The sequence below is a fragment of the Electrona antarctica genome, assembly GCF_951216825.1.
Source record: "Electrona antarctica genome assembly, chromosome: 6".
In the NCBI taxonomy this organism is placed as follows: Eukaryota; Metazoa; Chordata; class Actinopteri; order Myctophiformes; family Myctophidae; genus Electrona; species Electrona antarctica.
Window position 1 is genome coordinate 40,113,434 of NC_136811.1, and position 17,500 is coordinate 40,130,933.

General features: G+C 45.9%; 1 protein-coding gene across 1 annotated transcript in view; it reads left to right on the plus strand.

Annotated features, from left to right (window-relative positions):
* bcam (basal cell adhesion molecule (Lutheran blood group)) overlaps positions 1-17,500 on the plus strand; it is a 66,527-nt gene that overhangs the window by 32,769 nt on the left and 16,258 nt on the right. Inside the window, exons 2-5 of the mRNA XM_079502540.1 lie at positions 10,124-10,251; positions 10,946-11,165; positions 15,889-15,962; positions 17,061-17,157. Coding sequence (XP_079358666.1) covers positions 10,124-10,251; positions 10,946-11,165; positions 15,889-15,962; positions 17,061-17,157 — 519 coding nt within the window. The remainder of the gene's footprint in view (positions 1-10,123; positions 10,252-10,945; positions 11,166-15,888; positions 15,963-17,060; positions 17,158-17,500) is intronic.

The following is a 17,500-nucleotide window of genomic DNA, read 5'->3' on the forward strand; positions in this document are numbered from 1 at the left end:
ATTCAAAGTGCTGTACAGCACCACAAGAGCTTGCATTTTTCAGCATGAGACCAGCATGCACAGCCAAGGCAATTTTAGCAGCATGCTCTCTCTCTATCGCGTTACACAGGGACTGCAGAACAATGTCTGACCACATGCACAACTGTAATCATTTTGCCAAGTACGACATATTCACGCGTGTTGCTATTATGACAGCTAACACAGTGAGACAGATATTTACACGTCTGCATGGTACATTGGTACGGGACCACATCATTTTCAGTATAAGGGGACAGTGCAAGACAGCAGACGGTAGACTACACTACACATCACTTTTGAAATGACTGCTTTGATGGAAGCAGTCATTTCATTGCCAGTATGAATCTCTGCTTTTGCCACAGCTAGTGTTTAGTTTAGAGATTGGTGGATACTGAAAAGCTCCAGGGTCCACAAGTGCAGATTGAGACATAAATGTATATGTGTCGAGGAGTCTGCACTCATGGTATTATTTTAGTCTTGACATGCAGTCTCCCTCCACAGACATAAAACACCAGTTGGAGCCACCAAAGGCTCAGTGTGTGTCGTATGAATAAGATAATATAATAACCCACATCGTATACCCGGCTTCACGCATGCACGCGCACACACACACACACACACACACACACACACACACACACACACACACACACACACACACACACACACACACACACACACACACACACACACACACACACACACACACACACACACACACACACTCACACAGTAGATGTTTGGTGTTGTACCATCCTGTATAGCCAAGGGTTTAAATCCAGTTCGTAATGAATCAATTAAGTTATCTTTAACTCAACTCAACTCCCTCACTTTCTCTCTCCCTCTCTCTCTCTCTCTCTCTCTCTCTCTCTGTATCTTTTATCCCAGCATATGTACTTGTCGGTGTGCTTCTAATTAGCATCAGGTGGGTGCATATAAATGTGCCCAAAGGTTAGCACTTAGCAGGAGACTGCTGCAAATCACACCACATTAATTCACCTCCATTCAATGTGGAGGAGGAAACACATTACATCCACACAGCGTTTCTTTTAGGGTGTCACGTTTGCTACTCTTTCTGCGTTGTTATCGTTCTTTTTGCTATCCTACTTCTCAAAACACACACACTCCTGTGTTCATAATATGGCTTGGGCAATCATACAATATGTTTGACCAAATACCTCAATGTCAAGTTAACACAGTGATGATATTGTGGGAATGACTATTTGTGCTTTGACAAAATATTTACACTTTTGATATAACAACAACTAAAACAGTCAGATACGTGTAATGCAATATTTAAAAGCAGGACAAGATAACACTTCTTCCCTATCACAATGTTACGATATCCAAAATCCCAGATGATATCTGGTCTCATATCACATTATATATTGCCCAGCCTGCCTTACCCTATTATTTTCACACTGTGGATCCTATAGGGGCTAATCTTGCAAACCAAGCCACTGAACTGATCGGTTTTAGATTTCTTGTGCACTCTACATAGGCCAAGGAAGTAAATCCCCATCTTTCTTTGGATGTGAATATCTTTTCACATTTTGAGAACTAGAGCTGGCTTACTTGAAACGATGCAAGTTGGAAATGCATGCCCCACCCGGATATTATGTCGGTGTCCCTTTTATGCCCGGCATATATGGAGTTCTTCTACAGACATGCCCAAATATGGAGTCTATGCAGTGATGTCAGAAGTGATGTCAGCAGTGTCTCCTTTTATACCCATATATGGAGTTTATGGACACACATAGACTTGTTGCATTTATAGTTAGATTGATCATCTCAGATCCACCATCTCCCACTATCCCTGACGTCGTCAGCATGACATCAGAGACACACAGGGAAGCCACATTAATAATATAGACCCATGTCTATAGTTATGTGCTTATGACATTGTCTCTATTACTCTGTTAATGTGTCTGTCTGTCCAGGGCTCTCTTTCTCTCGTGTGTGTGTGTGTGTGTGTGTGTGTGTGTGTGTGTGTGTGTGTGTGTGTGTGTGTGTGTGTGTGTGTGTGTGTGTGTGTGTGTGTGTGTGTGTGTGACTGTGTGTGTGTGGGGTGGGGAGCAGACTGTCTGTGTCAGGGAGCGTCCATGTAAGGTCTGCTGTCCGTCATCACCAGGCTGATGAGACAGGAACAGGTGCAGCAGAGTAACAGCAGCTGCTGGAACACACACACACACACACACACACACACACACACACACACACACACACACACACACACACACACACACACACACACACACAGACACAGACACACACAGTCAGAATGGTCGTTATATAGTTGTATAACATACAGTTAATATATAATGACCAACACACACAGACACACACACACACACACACACACACACACACACACACACACACACACACACACACACACACACACACACACACACACACACACACACACACACACACACACACACAAACACGCGCACACACACACACACACACACACAGCCCACCATGCATCTCAAGTATTCAAACTATGACAGGGAATGGTGGAAAATAGAGTGCAATTTCACACTCCAGCCAGCTTCACTAGACAAGCTTTACTGCGGCCAACACTTCCCATAATTCCCTGCTGCTCGCTGCAACACATGTGCAGCTGCACTTGTGCATTTTCTAGTGGATAAAACATGCACCCTGCCTGCGTTCAGCTGACATGCTTTTAGTCCCAAGAGACTCGCGCCATCTCTCCTTTATTCTCTGTATAGAGAGAGAGAGGGAGAGAGAGAGAGAGAGAGACAGAGAGAGACAGAGAGAGAGAGAGAGAGAGAGAGAGAGAGAGAGAGAGAGAGAGAGGGAATCTTAATAATGTGTTGATAATCTGATTTGATATGGCTTCTGACTAAGGCAAACCTCTCATCTGAGTCACCCCTCATGGGGTCAACGTGACTTTCAAAGTTTTTCCATCAGAGTGTGGTGATTCATTATGAACTAGCCACAGTCTTTCTACAGTGTTAATTCCGGTGACCTCTGTAATCATCATTGTTCTGTTTTCACATTCTATTCTTCTGCCAAGGAGTCCATTCTGTAGAGCCTGTGAGGTAGTATAGAGGTAGTATAGAGGCCTTTGGACCTCGGCATACCTGGCTGGACTACACAAACCATTGCTGAGATGAAATGTGTCAACAAGAGATCCAGCTAGTAGGTCAACTCCGCTGGGCTAGGTCGCTGTGTAAATGTCAGGCAGTCTGGGGCACCCTGCCACGCCCCTGGCATGACTGCCACACACACACACACACACACACACACACACACACACACACACACACACACACACACACACACACACACACACACACACACACACAGAGAGAGAGACCCCTCCCCTCCTCTTGCCTCGTGATGTCTCCCCCTCCCATGACTCAGTTACATATCTGCTGTATTGTCACTGTAGTGATGGTATCCGTCACAACAGCAGGCGGGTGATGTTTGGGCTTTGAGCGTGGATGCAGCGTTAGCAATACAGCTATAGCATAACGTGTCTCTGCTGTAACGCTATTGAGTAATATCACTGGATGTGTGTAACCCAAAAGGCGCTGACCGGCGGAAAATAGTGAACTCTTAATAAAGAAGTGAAAGGATAGGATTTTTCTTCTCTTTTTTTGTGTATAGTGGTCAGGTCGCTGTGGTTAAGGTCAGGGTAAGTGGTTAGCCAATGTGATTGTGGGTTCTGAGATTGTAAAGTTGGATCCATTGGGTTAAGGAGCTATAACCTTAATTTCTTCTTCAAAGAAAATATCGTAGTGCGTGCGTGCGTGCGTGCGTGCGTGTGCGTGCGTGTGCCCGACTCCATGCTATAGGACAGGTGAATCTGTGCCGGTGTCATTAAGACTGTGTCTCCTGCAGTGCGATGGCTGTTTGTTTTGCCAACAGTCAAGTACACTAATCCTGTTAGAGTCCAAGGATGTCTTACACACACACACACACACACACACACACACACACACACACACACACACACACACACACACACACACACACACACACACACACAATACACTGACCTCCCTCATCCGTCACCCACTGTGTACCGGCACGTTCCGCCCTCTACCTACAATATAGAGGGCATTTACTCCATTTCTCAAACCACACACACACACACACACACACACACACACACACACACACACACACACACACACACACACACACACACACACACACACACACACACACACACACACACACACACACACACACACACACACACACACGTAAGTAAAGTCATGTCACCTACAGTTGAACGTGTCTCTCTCCACCTCCCTCCATCATGGAGATCTGTATACAGTAGAGCTAGCTTAAAACTACAGCGCACCACCCAGTCCATCTGTCATGCCTAGCCTGGGTCCAGGCACTGTTTGGCTTAGCGGGGCGACGGGCCAATATTATATCCGTGATAGGGGAGACAGGGGGTTGTTCATGGTAGATTTGAGGAGAGAGGCCCTCGTCGGTGGCTATAGGGGCGGCTGGCGCACGTAGGCTTAGCTCCCGCCTCCCGCGCTGTTCTACTGTATATGCGATCGTGGATGCTGGTGTGCACACGGCACACAAATGTAAGCATTCTCTCATACTGAATATTCTCTCCTCCTCTGTCCTCACTGAGGCATTCACTTTGTCTCTGTCTTTGACACACTACACACACACACACACACACTCACGCTCACACACGCTCACACAAGCCATGCGAGCGTGTGTCGTGCCCAGGGTATTAAACAATGCTCTTTGAGAGCGAGGGATGAAAAGAGGGGAATTCATGCTGAACGAGGGGCTGAGTTTGATGTCCAGAATATGACAGTAGGTGAGGGGAGAACGAGAGGGTATGCGAGAGAGAGAAGGAGATAATTCAGCCGTTCCTACTCATAATGAGGGGCGCCCTCTCCCACTGTGCGCGCAGCTGTGCGCACGGGTGTGTGTGTGTGTGTGTGAGGGAGCGAGAGAGAGGGAGGGAGAGACAGACAGAGAAACAGAGAGATGGACAACAAACAGAGTGGCGGGAGTGAAAGTGTGGTACGTGCGGTATTAAAGGTGTTTTCTCATTAACTTTGCAACAGACGCAGGTCTTAAACGGCACTCTGGCAGCAGACCTGTGTAAGGTTCCTCTGTCTGTACACTCACCTCAACTCGTACAGCAAGCTGCTCTATGGAGCTCATAAATACATTAATTATAGATGTACTGTATGTTTCCAGCTCGTCTGCCATATATCCATGTAGGCCTCTTTCTGTGTGTGTGTGTGTGTGTGTGTGTGTGTGTGTGTGTGTGTGTGTGTGTGTGTGTGTGTGTGTGTGTGTGTGTGTGTGTGTGTGTGTGTTCCATATGCATGTGTGCGCGTGTGCGTACGTGCGTGTGCACAGGTCACAGCCTGACCGTCTCGCTCCCATCTGTCCCTCCTTCCCCTGTCACACATCCCTAACACACCACCTCACACACGCACGCACGTGCACGCACACACACACATACACACACACACTTTCCCTTTCTCTGGCCAAATCCGATTATCTGCCCTGCACAAGCTAACGAGACCCCCATGAAGCAACCCCCTACACACACACACACACAGACACACACACACACACACACACACACACACACACACACACACACACACACACACACAGCTTTTCCTCTCTCTCTCTCTGCCCCCACTCACAGAAACACACTTGTGGACCGGCACCGACCAGTGCTTACTTTCCTCGCCAATTACAGACTCACGCACGCACTCGCGCACACGCGCATGCACGCACACCATTGGGGCTCGGATTGGAGAGAGTGCTGCTTAATTATGCTTTAATTGGCTGGCTCTGCTTGTCCAGCTGCCCCTCATGGGTAAAACACAGACTGCAGCCCCATTGATCAGACCACACCAAAACATATTGGTCATGACAGAGAGAGAGAGAGAGAGAGAGAGAGAGAGAGAGAGAGAGAGAGAGAGAGAGAGTGTGTGTGTGTGTGTGTGTGTGTGTGTGTGTGTGTGTGTGTGTGTGTGTGTGTGTGTGTGTGTGTGTGTGTGTGTGTGTGTGTGTGGCGCGTGCGCGTGCGTGCGTCAGTGTATGAGAACCGACATCCAAATTCACCCTGGCTGCGTCATGTGACTTGGGTTTCGCTCCCCCCTGTGAGTCATCAGAGTTAATGCAGTGCTCCTGTGTGTTCTTCCCACTTAAGACCAAACTCTTAAACTCCCAGAGAGCTGCTTAAAAGCATAGCACAACATTTACTCACACATTCTTGTGCGTTTGCTCGACTCCCGCAACCATTTGTGTTGGCTGAGAAACGGAGGAGAAGAGAGAGAGAGAGAGAGAGAGGGGTGGGAGTTATTTTGGACTGAACTTCCCACTTCAAACTCCAATCATGAGACTAAAGCCTTGCCCAATACTGCCATGCTACTTGATAGCCGCTTGACTAGTAGACAATAGCACTATTTCGAAAGAGAGGGGAGGAGGTGGGGAGGGGGGGGCGCAGGGGGGCATAACAAGAGAGGGGGAGAGGAAGTGAAAGTGTAATTCAGGACAGGAGGAGTGAGAGAAATGTAGACATAAAAGTTGTGTTCATCCAGTGTCAACACTCGATTCACCTTTGACCTTCCTGTGTGATCTGGGGAGGTGGTCTTTGCAGGTCGTAGAGTCTGACCGGAATGTTACACAGACACGTGCACGCACGCACGCACGCTGAGGTACAGTAAAACACGTGCATATAGTAGTACACACGTGTTCTCTACTGTACGTATTGAAATAGGCACATATGGACTCACAAACACCCACACAAGAGACTTTAAGAGGTCTTCCTATACCACCTCTATTTATTCTATTGCCCCCACGTACACACACTCTCTCTCTCTCTCTCCCTCTCTCTCTCTCTCTCTCTCCCCCAGAAGAGTGATAATGTTAGCTCAGCTTCCTCCCTCTTCAGACTTGAGAGAGCAGACATCATTTCATCTCCCCATCTGCCTTCCTCTAACCCCACAAAAACAGAAAACAAACAACAAGCCTGATATACACAACCACGGTTGGTTCCCAGAAGTCCATCCACTCTCACTCTCTCTTCCCCTGTATCCACCCCAGCCTGCGCCGTCTCGCCTCTCACCAAATAAATTATTGAAGTGTGGATTTTGTAGTACCGAGACTGATGATGAGACCTTATGATTAATTCATATCATATCCTATATGGGTTTTGGGCCATTCGTTAAAAACATGGACGGTATAGAATACGAATATTATTAATGTGAGCCTGGACACATTGGTTTTGATGATCTTCGGTTTGCAGTTTGTGTTCCGGGTCTAAGTACATAGAGCATTGTGTACTATGCAGTTAGTTGCCCGCATGCTTCTAGAATTTACACAACACATGCACACACACATCTATCTATCTTCTCATTGCAATTTGGAGCGCTCTCTGAATATTCCCGCTCAAATATGGCCCACGCACACACATGTTATGCATGTGACGTATTGTAGTTAAAACACGCACGCACGCACGCACGCACGCACGCACGCACGCACGCACGCACGCACACACACACACACAGACACAGACACAGACACAGACACAGACACAGACACACACACACACCTCGTCTCATTGAGGCTTTTTAGATGTCAATAATATTCACATAGGACACCATTCCCATAGGCCAGGGTTCTTTTACTGGAATATCCCCTGCTAACTGTCACCATAGCTTTGTCCACGCATGTCAAAACCCTCATGTGAGCCAGACCATAATGTGTGTGTACAGTATGCTGGTGTAAGCACTTATGCATATCATGTTTCAGACGGTATGGAGGATACCGCCGTTACGCTCAGGGATCTCTCCATTGATTTGATAGCCTGCTGCAATGAAATGGGTTCGGTAATTTGCTCCCATTTAATCTAGCGAAACCATCTCATGACCTCTTGTTGTTGAATGGTCGGCAGTGGTGGGAGAAGCACTGACATTTTGTACTTGAGTAAAAGTAGAAAGACAAGTCAGGTTTTTGCCACACTACGTTATTGATCTCCTCACTTGAGTGTGTGTGTGTGTGTGTGTGTGTGTGTGTGTGTGTGTGTGTGTGTGTGTGTGTGTGTGTGTGTGTGTGTGTGTGTGTGTGTGTGTGTGTGTGTGTAGCATAACCAAACGCATACGTTTGGTTATGCTAGCCTCGCAGAGCGGACAGTGCTGCTGTGAATGGCCAGAGCCTTTGTGCATTAGTGTAACACAGGATTTATGACGGTGGACGTACAGTACTGCAGCGAGTTCATTAACGCAAATGGATCCAGCACAGCCTCCCTTACTCCTGTTTCCTCCCTGACTCCTTCCCTCCCCCCCGTTCCCTGTAATCCAATCTCCCCCGTCACAGTGTCCCTCCATTGCTAGTAGATGCACACACACACACACACACACACACACACACACACACACATGCACTTGTGAGGACATCAACAGTTTAGGACGGCATCGTAAATAGCTGAAAAACGGTTGAAAAAGAACAGATCTAACAAGCTCAGATATTTCCAGTGCACAGCATTTGCACAGAGCTAAGTATAAATTGGCATAACTCCACCCCTAACGGCTCAACCTAACCTCGAAATGCCTAATCTCAATCCTAACCCAAACCCCAATCTTTTCCTAATCATAAACCTCTAAAGGCTCCATACCTACTTTTGTGGGGACATTTGGCCCTCACAAGAATAGTACTACCAGTAACGTACATGCACGCACGCACGCACGCACGCACGCACGCACGCACAGTCGCACACGGACGTAAAGTTTCAGAGCTGCAGCGGTCGCTCCCTGCCCCCCACGGGAGCTGCCTGTCTGTCCCAGTTATTTCTCTTCCTAGTGGCTCGTTGGCTCACTGCTGTCCGGGACACTGTGTGCATCTTAATGTCCCTGTTCAATGGAGTTGTTCCACTGTGTCAGCCATGAGGAGGGTCTCTCTCACTGTCCCACAGGCTCTGTCACCACTGGGACACATCATGCAGGACTTGAGGACCCGGGTTATGTGCTACTCAGAACAAAAGGCACCATTGAAAATCTCAGGGAGGATGGATTTTGTGGCATATCCTGTGTCGAGTGTGGGTGTTTAAGGCTGTGTGTGTGTGTTTGTGTGTGTCTGTTTGTGTGTGTCTGTGTGGTCTCTGTGATGATCCTCTTGGCACAGCCTTGGCACCGCAGGCTGTTTATGTGCCATTTTTACCGGCTTAAGGTTGTGTGTCTGTTTTGCGTCTGAGCGTGCCTGCAGTGCAGTGCCACGCTCGCGCATGTTGTGCGTGTTCATTTAGAAGGGAGGCTTATAGGAGGGATGTCTACGTGTGTGTGTGCGTGTGCGCGTGCGTGTGCGCACTGTGCGGTGTGGACTGATGAGTGTTATCTGCACTAGGCATCACAGGAGAGGGCATGCTCTAGTCGTGATGCTGTGATAAGGGTCTGCCTTGGACACCACAAGGCTGCTACTCTCTGGTTAAACAATAAATGATGCCCTGGAGGGGGATTACATACACGCTCTGTGTCTCTACAGTATAATAAGGGACCTGTAGAGTAGAGCGCCTACAGGTGTACTGTACTGTACGGTACAGTGCTATCCTTTTATACCTTTTTACCTCCTTAGACATACAATACTAAGTCGTCATGGAATTTACAGAAGTGGGTCTGTGACTGAAGGGTTGCCAGGCCAAACTCAAAGCTAGTAACGAATCAACGATATCTAGCCACTTTGTGTGTGGTGTGTGTGTGTGTGTGTGTGTGTGTGTGTGTGTGTGTGTGTGTGTGTGTGTGTGTGTGTGTGTGTGTGTGTGTGTGTGTGTGTGTGTGTGTGTGTGCGCATGCGTTTGTGTGTGTGCGCTTGTGCGTGTGTGTGTGCACGTGTGCGTGTGCGTGTGTGTGTACGATTCTGTCCTCTTTAAAGTCTCTGCGATTTTAATTCTCATGCTGTGTAAATCAGTGGTTTTCAAAGTGGGGTCCAAGGTTCCTTGGGGGGGGGGGGGGGGGAGACCTTACAGGTCTGTAACTCTCGAGTACACCCTCGGAGTGAGAACCACTGGTCTAAATGCGTTCGTTATACAATACCATCCCACCCTAATCATATCTCTCTCTCTCTCTCTCTACAGTGTGCAGTGGGACAGTGAAAGTGGAAGTGACTACTACAGTTGAAGTGCTCAAGGGAGATGCAGCCATTCTGCCCTGCAAATTCACCGTGACCCCTCCCTCCAGCAACAGCGTGGTGGAGTGGTACATTGTAAGTTCCCTCCTGAATCAGAGTGTTGAACTGAATAATGTTCAGCATTATCATCTCTATGTTTGTTGTAGACCTAATGTTGCAGTCCACTGTCTCCGAAACCCCACCAAATCTGTGCTGAAATCTAGTGATGTGACATCACTGTGTGGAGTAAAATAAAATCAATGTATGTGAGATGTACACTCCCTAGTTGTTAGCTACGTGCCTATCCTCTTCCCTCGGTGGCCGTGACATTATCCCTGTTCGCTGTGTTTACCGCAAATGGGAATCTTGACTACAGAGAATGAAATGAATCAGCTTTTAATAATGTAAAGGTACCATAGACTGTATGGGTGTGTATAATGTGAACACAAAGAAAGGCTCTTATATCTCATAGTGATTAATCTGACTGTTCTAATTGAGGAGTTTCCTGCAAGTGAGAGAGCTTTTCTCTTTAACAATTGAAGAGGTAATTTGTTATATGGAATACATTAATGTGCCATTTATATGGAGGGTGGATGGGTTCCTCTGAATTCAGATTTTCAGCATAAGAAGGTTCCTATCCGCACCACATGTCCCTCACTCCCTCCTTATTGCTCTCCCTTCCTTCCTCCCTCCCTCCCTCCCCCATACTTCCTTCCTTTTCTACTCTCCTCCCTCCCACTTCCTTTCTCTGCCATGTACCATCTATCTCTGTCCCCTCGAACCCGTCCAGGATGGAGTGGATAACAGGAAGCGTGTGGCGTTCCGTGCCCAGGACGGTAGCAGTACCCAGATCGACAAGGACTCCCCGCTGTTCGAGCGTGTCACCATGGGCGATGACTTCTCCCTGAGCATTGCCACCACCATGCCCACGGACGAGCGCAGGTTCTACTGCCAGGTCAATGCCCGCGAGGCCGGCACGGGCGAGGACACTACCATGCTCAAAGTGTTCTGTGAGTAGTCAACAGTGCCTCCTTCAAGGAGGCTCGTTGACCCCATTTTTGGGTTGATCAAGCGCATTACTTGTATTATCAAATTAATGTATTTTTTTATTGGGGGGGGGGGGGTAGATTAGTTATTCTCAAAAATAATTCATTCCAAGGGCCCACAGTTTAAACGGTAAATGGTGCATTTATATAGAACTTTTATCCAAAGCGCCACATACCCCCATTTGATATGATTTGTATCTATGGGACCCAATCTACACTATAAAATGTCTTTGTCATTTAAACTCTCTCTCTTTTTCAAACACTCTCTGAGTTACAATCCCATAAGGGCCCTTTGGTTCCGATTCCTAACTATGAATAATTTAGCTGGTGACGCCCTCAAGGACCCCTGGGATTCCCCAGACCCCACTTTGAGAACCAGTGGCTTAGAACACACCTGCTCCAATTTCTTACTTCTTCATTTTGCTTCTGATAGGAGGAGTTAACTCATAAACCAACTAAGTGGAAAGAGCGGTACTCCAAAATAAATGATGCAAGACTGGCTCAGATGTAATTTATCATGTTTATTTGAGAAAGTTTCGGCAAACAGCCTTCCTCAGAGCAGAATATATACTGATAGCGCCCTCACTTTCTGACTGTGGTCCACCCGTGCCTCTTTTTACGTGTTAGTCATATTGAGACAGTAGGAATGCTGACAGAGACACAGGATGGAAAGGGAGACCTGTGAAAGCACATTCCCTTCAAACCTATGACCTTTTGGTACAGAGATACTCAGCGACACTACGCCTGTGTACTTGCTAGCTCATGTGAATAGACGTGTTTTTATGCATCGCATAGAAAAACACAATTCAACTCTGGTCGTGTGTATGCATGTGTACGCCAGTTTCATGGCGTTGCCTGCTATTCGCTCCACCTGTCTGATTGCCCACGCCTCCCTGCCCTGCTCACGTCTCACTGAAAATGACTTGCTAGATGGCATCACTTGCTCCCCATATGACCTCCTGCACTTCCAGAGTAGGAGGTGCTGGTTATAGCAAGAGAAAAGTACAAACTTAAAAAAAAGAAAAAAATATGTAAGTAAACCTTCTTCTCGGGATTAAAATCCATATGAAAGGACTGCAGAAAATGTGTTTCGTCAGGTTAATTTGTAATAGAATTGAACCTGACTAAGCACATTTTGTGAAATGCATTGTCTTTTTTGTGCATAGGTGGAACTAATGAAATAAAGATGTATTATTGAATTAAGTCAGTCCAAACTGAAAAGTTTCGCAAAGTGTGCAGTCCTTTCCCATAGATGTGAATCCTGGGAAGAAGCTTTAATCCTTAATGTTCACTCTAAACAACCACTTTGCTGTGTCAATTAGTTTAGGCACGGTTTAATTATATTTAATGCATCCTAAATGCATTAAGTGTTTGCAGAAACGTACATCTTGCAAAAACCGAGACTTCACTTATGCCATCAACATCATCATAAGATAGATGTCACAATCTTTTGAGGGGCATATTCAGCTATTAGTGTAGATTTTCGTCTTACACAAACATTAAATTCCCATTGACAATGAATGGAGAATTTATGTCATCTGTCGACGAGCAAATCGGCTATTTTTGTCCTACACAAAGATTAAATTCCCATTGACAATGAATGGAGAATTTATGTCATGATGTACGATGATAAGAGCGCCCCTCACTTCACACGGGTGTGATTTTTTACATCTGTGAAGAATTGTTCATTATGACACGTGTGGGAACTTAGGTCCACTCCATGGCCCTGGAGGTTACACAGTTTCCTTGATAAACTCTCCAGAAGGTCAATTAACGGTGGCCAAATCACACTTGACACAATTGATTAACAGTTCACTCGCACCTGTCATGTCTAATAGATCTCACCTTAATGAGAGCCACCATATTTAATGCCATTGCAATGAGGGCCGACACCCCAGTGTGAGTCGTGTTGTCCTTGCCTCTCTCGTGGCGGACCCCCATGCCCCCCCCCCCCATCCACCCCCCACCAGACGGACATCAATCTTACTTCCAGCGTTTAAACACTGCACCTCGAAATGAATAGCGGCTATTAGCATATCTGATTACACAGATCAATCACTCACACGAGAGGGAGAGGAACTTGTTCACAAATTAACCCTTTAATAAGTTAAGTTGAGGGGTTGGGGGGGTAACTGAGCTTGTAAGTCATCCATTTTGCATTATGTGAACTGAAAAGGGCACTGGAGTTTAAAAGGAGTCTTTGGGGTCATAAAAAATGGCCTTTAATTGTGAATGAGACAGTCTGTTGTAAAGGGTGCCAGTTTGGACAATGCTCCAATGAAGTGCTGCTTCACAAAAGCCTTTTGGATGCTGGGGTTAATGATGGCAGCTCTAAAGAATGGTGCAGCCTCGCCAGGCTTCCCCTTCCGTCTCAGTGAGGATGAGGTACAGACTGCCTGTCCTGCTTGGACGTAAAAGGGCATGAGTTATGATGGCTGGGGACTGGGGAGTGGTTGACGTACACTGATAGGCCTGGTGTCTCTCCTGGGAGAGCGAAAGAAAAAGTTGTTTCTCAAACTCCTATCTCTCTGTATTGTTTTGTTGATCTATCTTTCTACTGTCCCTCCCTCCCTCCATCGCTCCCTCCCTCTCTGGCTGACTCTCTTGGGAAGGTAACTAGTAAATAGTAAATATGTCATGCTCTCTATCTGTCACTCTGTATAAATATCTCTGTCCTTTATATCTGTCTGCTTGGTCTCTCAGCCGTGTCTCATTGGGTGTTGCTGCATCTCTCTTTAATCCCCTGCCTCTCTCTCTAAACTGTATGTAATAATAATAATAATAATAATAACAATTAAATAGTGCTTTAGACGATAAAAATACAGAAGAGAGGAGGATAAGGCTGTGCTGAAAGCCATATTGCTCCAGGGGCTAATATACAGCAGCTGCCCAAGCAGCACAAACTAAAGTGAACCGAACCTTCACCGCGTGTGACCTTTCTGCTGAAGGTACTCTGTACTCACCATGCCAAACATGGCTGCTCATGTAGATGATGGTGTAGAACTCACAGCTGACTCTGAGGAGCACACTGTAAAACGACTGTGTAATGGCAAGGCCAGCCGTGTTATTAGCCAACTCCTTACTCCCAGTGGGACTGTACTATTTAGTTCAGTTGCCATGTGAACAGTAATGTTAATCTTCTATTTATTCAATTAGTGTTTTTCAAATGCTGCTTGTTCTCTCGTTGTTGTCTCGTCACCGTTAATAATTAAGGCGATGGGTATGTGATAAGCTAATTATCACCTTGATTTTGTCTAAGCCTTTGTTATCCAACCTTGCGCAAAAGAAAACCCTGAATGACTGTGGGATTGTTTATATACGTATGATAGGATATTATCCTTCCTTTCTCTGTTCCTGCTTGTTTATCTGTCTCTGTGTGCTTCATCATGACTCAATTCAGTTCAATTTATTAATGATTGTTGTGGTTCTCAAAGTGGGGTCCCGGGACCCTCAGGGTTCTCTGAGGGGGGTCTCAGAGTCCATTTGGTTTCATTTGTATACTCTCAGAGTAATGGGGGGTCCTTGAAATGAAAGAGTTTAGACAAAGCAAGTAAATAGCCAAAGCAAGGAACAGTGGAATAGACTTTCAGCCTTTCTAGTGCTATACCAGACATGCTTTACTGTATTATGGAAGTGCTGATGTAATCTCTTCTTTTATCACCAAATACATTCAATCAATCAATCAATCAGTCAATCAATGGTCTCTCAGTGCATGCTAACAAAGAATACGAACAGAGACTCGTGACTTTTTATCAGCTGTAATCTGTGCAGGGGAGGAGGGAGGTCATAATGTGGGTCTTATTTACTGATGCCTACCTCACGGGTGTCTCAGTTTGCCTTCTCTCCATTCCATACATTTTGCTATTGGCACAACTTTTCACAAAGCCCACCAGGGTTAAAAAAAACTGCTTAATGGAATAGCTAAGACACTTCTTTCAAAGGCTGCACATCTTGATTTAAATATGCAGCAGCAGGTGTCTCTTTTTCAAATGGAGGATATTTAATCATATATGAATCTGAGGTTAGGCCTCAAGATCCTCTAGAGTTGGTTGTGCAGCTCCCATATGGCTGTACAGCAACTGTGTGACCAACGTAACAAAAACACTTGCATATCATTTAGGAGAGAACAGCTGAACAGCAGAAACAATAGACGAGATAGAGATACAAAATAGAAAGACAAAGTACAGTAGGTTAGAGAAAGAGAGAGAGAGTGAGAGTGCTGTTTATTTTTATAAGCAAACGACAGCTGCGCTTAGTGATGGTATGACCTTGCATGCAAACGAGAGGGCGACAGAAACGGAGGAAACGCTCACACCTGTGTGTGTGTGTGTGTGTGTGTGTGTGTGTGTGTGTGTGTGTGTGTGTGTGTGTGTGTGTGTGTGTGTGTGTGTGTGTGTGTGTGTGTGACCGTGTGCATGACCGTGTGAGTATACTGTACGTGTGTGTGTGTGTTAGATAGACAGAGAGAGAGAGAGAGAGAGAAGTGTTTTCCTCTGAGGTTTGACCCACATCAGCGCACATGAGGTCACAGGTCACATGAGAATACTATGTACATGGATATGGACCATTCACCTTAATCAGTAAGGTGTGAGCTACAATACATACTGTAAGGGTTAGTAGCGCTTTCCTATCAGTGAATGATAATGATAATGTCTCTCCCCCCCTCCCCCCTCTCTCTCTCTCTCAGATGCCCCTGAGGCACCAGTACTCACGAAGTCAGCCAGTCAGGCCATCACTGCAGATGAAACCACCAGCTCTGAGGTGTGTATAGTGTGTGTGTGTGCGCGTGTGTGTGCGTGCGTGCGTGCGTGCATGCGTGCGTGCGTGCGTGCGTGCGTGCGTGCGTGCGTGCGTGCGTGCGTGCCTTAGAGTATATATGAATAGAGACGGCACCGGATATCTCCTCCCATCCACTTGCATGAAGTTGCTCAAAAGCGTATGAGGCGATTTCAGGAACAGAGTGCATTCTGGGATGGATTTACCCCAAACTCATGAACGCACTGGCCGTTGACTATCATTGCACGCGTTCACGTATGAAACAGCGTCCACGTGTCATCGTGAACGTGCACAATGATAGTCAACGGACCAGCGCGTTCATGAGTTTGGCCCAGCGCTGCAATACTAAATTCGGCCACTATGTCCATTTCACCTCAGGGTTTCCTCTGGGTGCCGTCTCTATTCATATATACTCTAAGGTGCGTGCGTGCGTGCGTGAGAGCGTGCATGAGAGCGTGCATGAGAGCGTGCCTGCATGTATGCACCTGTATGTGTGTAATTATCTACTTAGATCCGTTACTAGTCACAAAACTACCAAGTATCAGAGAGCTGATTCAAATACACCCTTAATTATGTTGCTTTGCTGACACTGACTGTGGATATTATGATGTATTTCTAATTTCCCTCTACACCAAACCCCCTCTCGCCCCAGAATAGAGTTAAACATTACTGTTCATGTCCATATTCTACGTATTAGCTTTTTTTTTAATTCATATTAAACTGGTTACTAGTAGTGTATGTACTATACAGTATTATTTGTACTCATAGTTGAAAAGTTAGTAGAAACATTCCTAACATCCTTGTTTTGGCATGGCAATAAAGACCTTGAACTATGAACAGTGAAATACTCAGTGTTGATTAACCTATTTGTAACTCTCTGACAGTATACAGATGTAACCAAATGGACCAATACGGATTCGTTTGGTTACATTTGTATACTCTCAGAGAACAGTGACCATTGTACGCAGAACCATGAAGCAGAAAGCGTCCCTCTTTGAAAATCTTTCCAAAATCTTGTCAAAACTCTTGTAGTGCATGGGAGGCTTAATGTCTCTTTACGATGCTGTCTCTTTTGTGTATCAGATTGGTGAATGTATGACCAAGAACGGCCTCCCACAACCCAGGATCATCTGGTTCAAAGATGACAAGCCCCTGCCCGAGGTCAAGGATTCCTCTGAGAGTATGTGTTTATAGCCTCTATTCCTGTTGAAACTGTACTTTGTCTACTGTTGTTGCCTAAACTACATGGTGGTTAAAAAAAACATGGTAGGCTGCAGAAGCCTGACCTTACAGACACAGGGTTCCCACGGTCATGAAATTCCTGGAATTATTTTGAAATTATAAAAAACATTTTCCAGTACTGGAAAAGTTTTAAAATGGATCAAAGGTCCTGGAATTGATCAAGGGTCCTGGGAAAATATTTGATTATATATTGTTTTTGGCAATTTATTTAGTAAATGAAAAACATTTCCAATACATAACATTACACAAAATATGTACAAAAGTAGTTATTCTCCGAACGG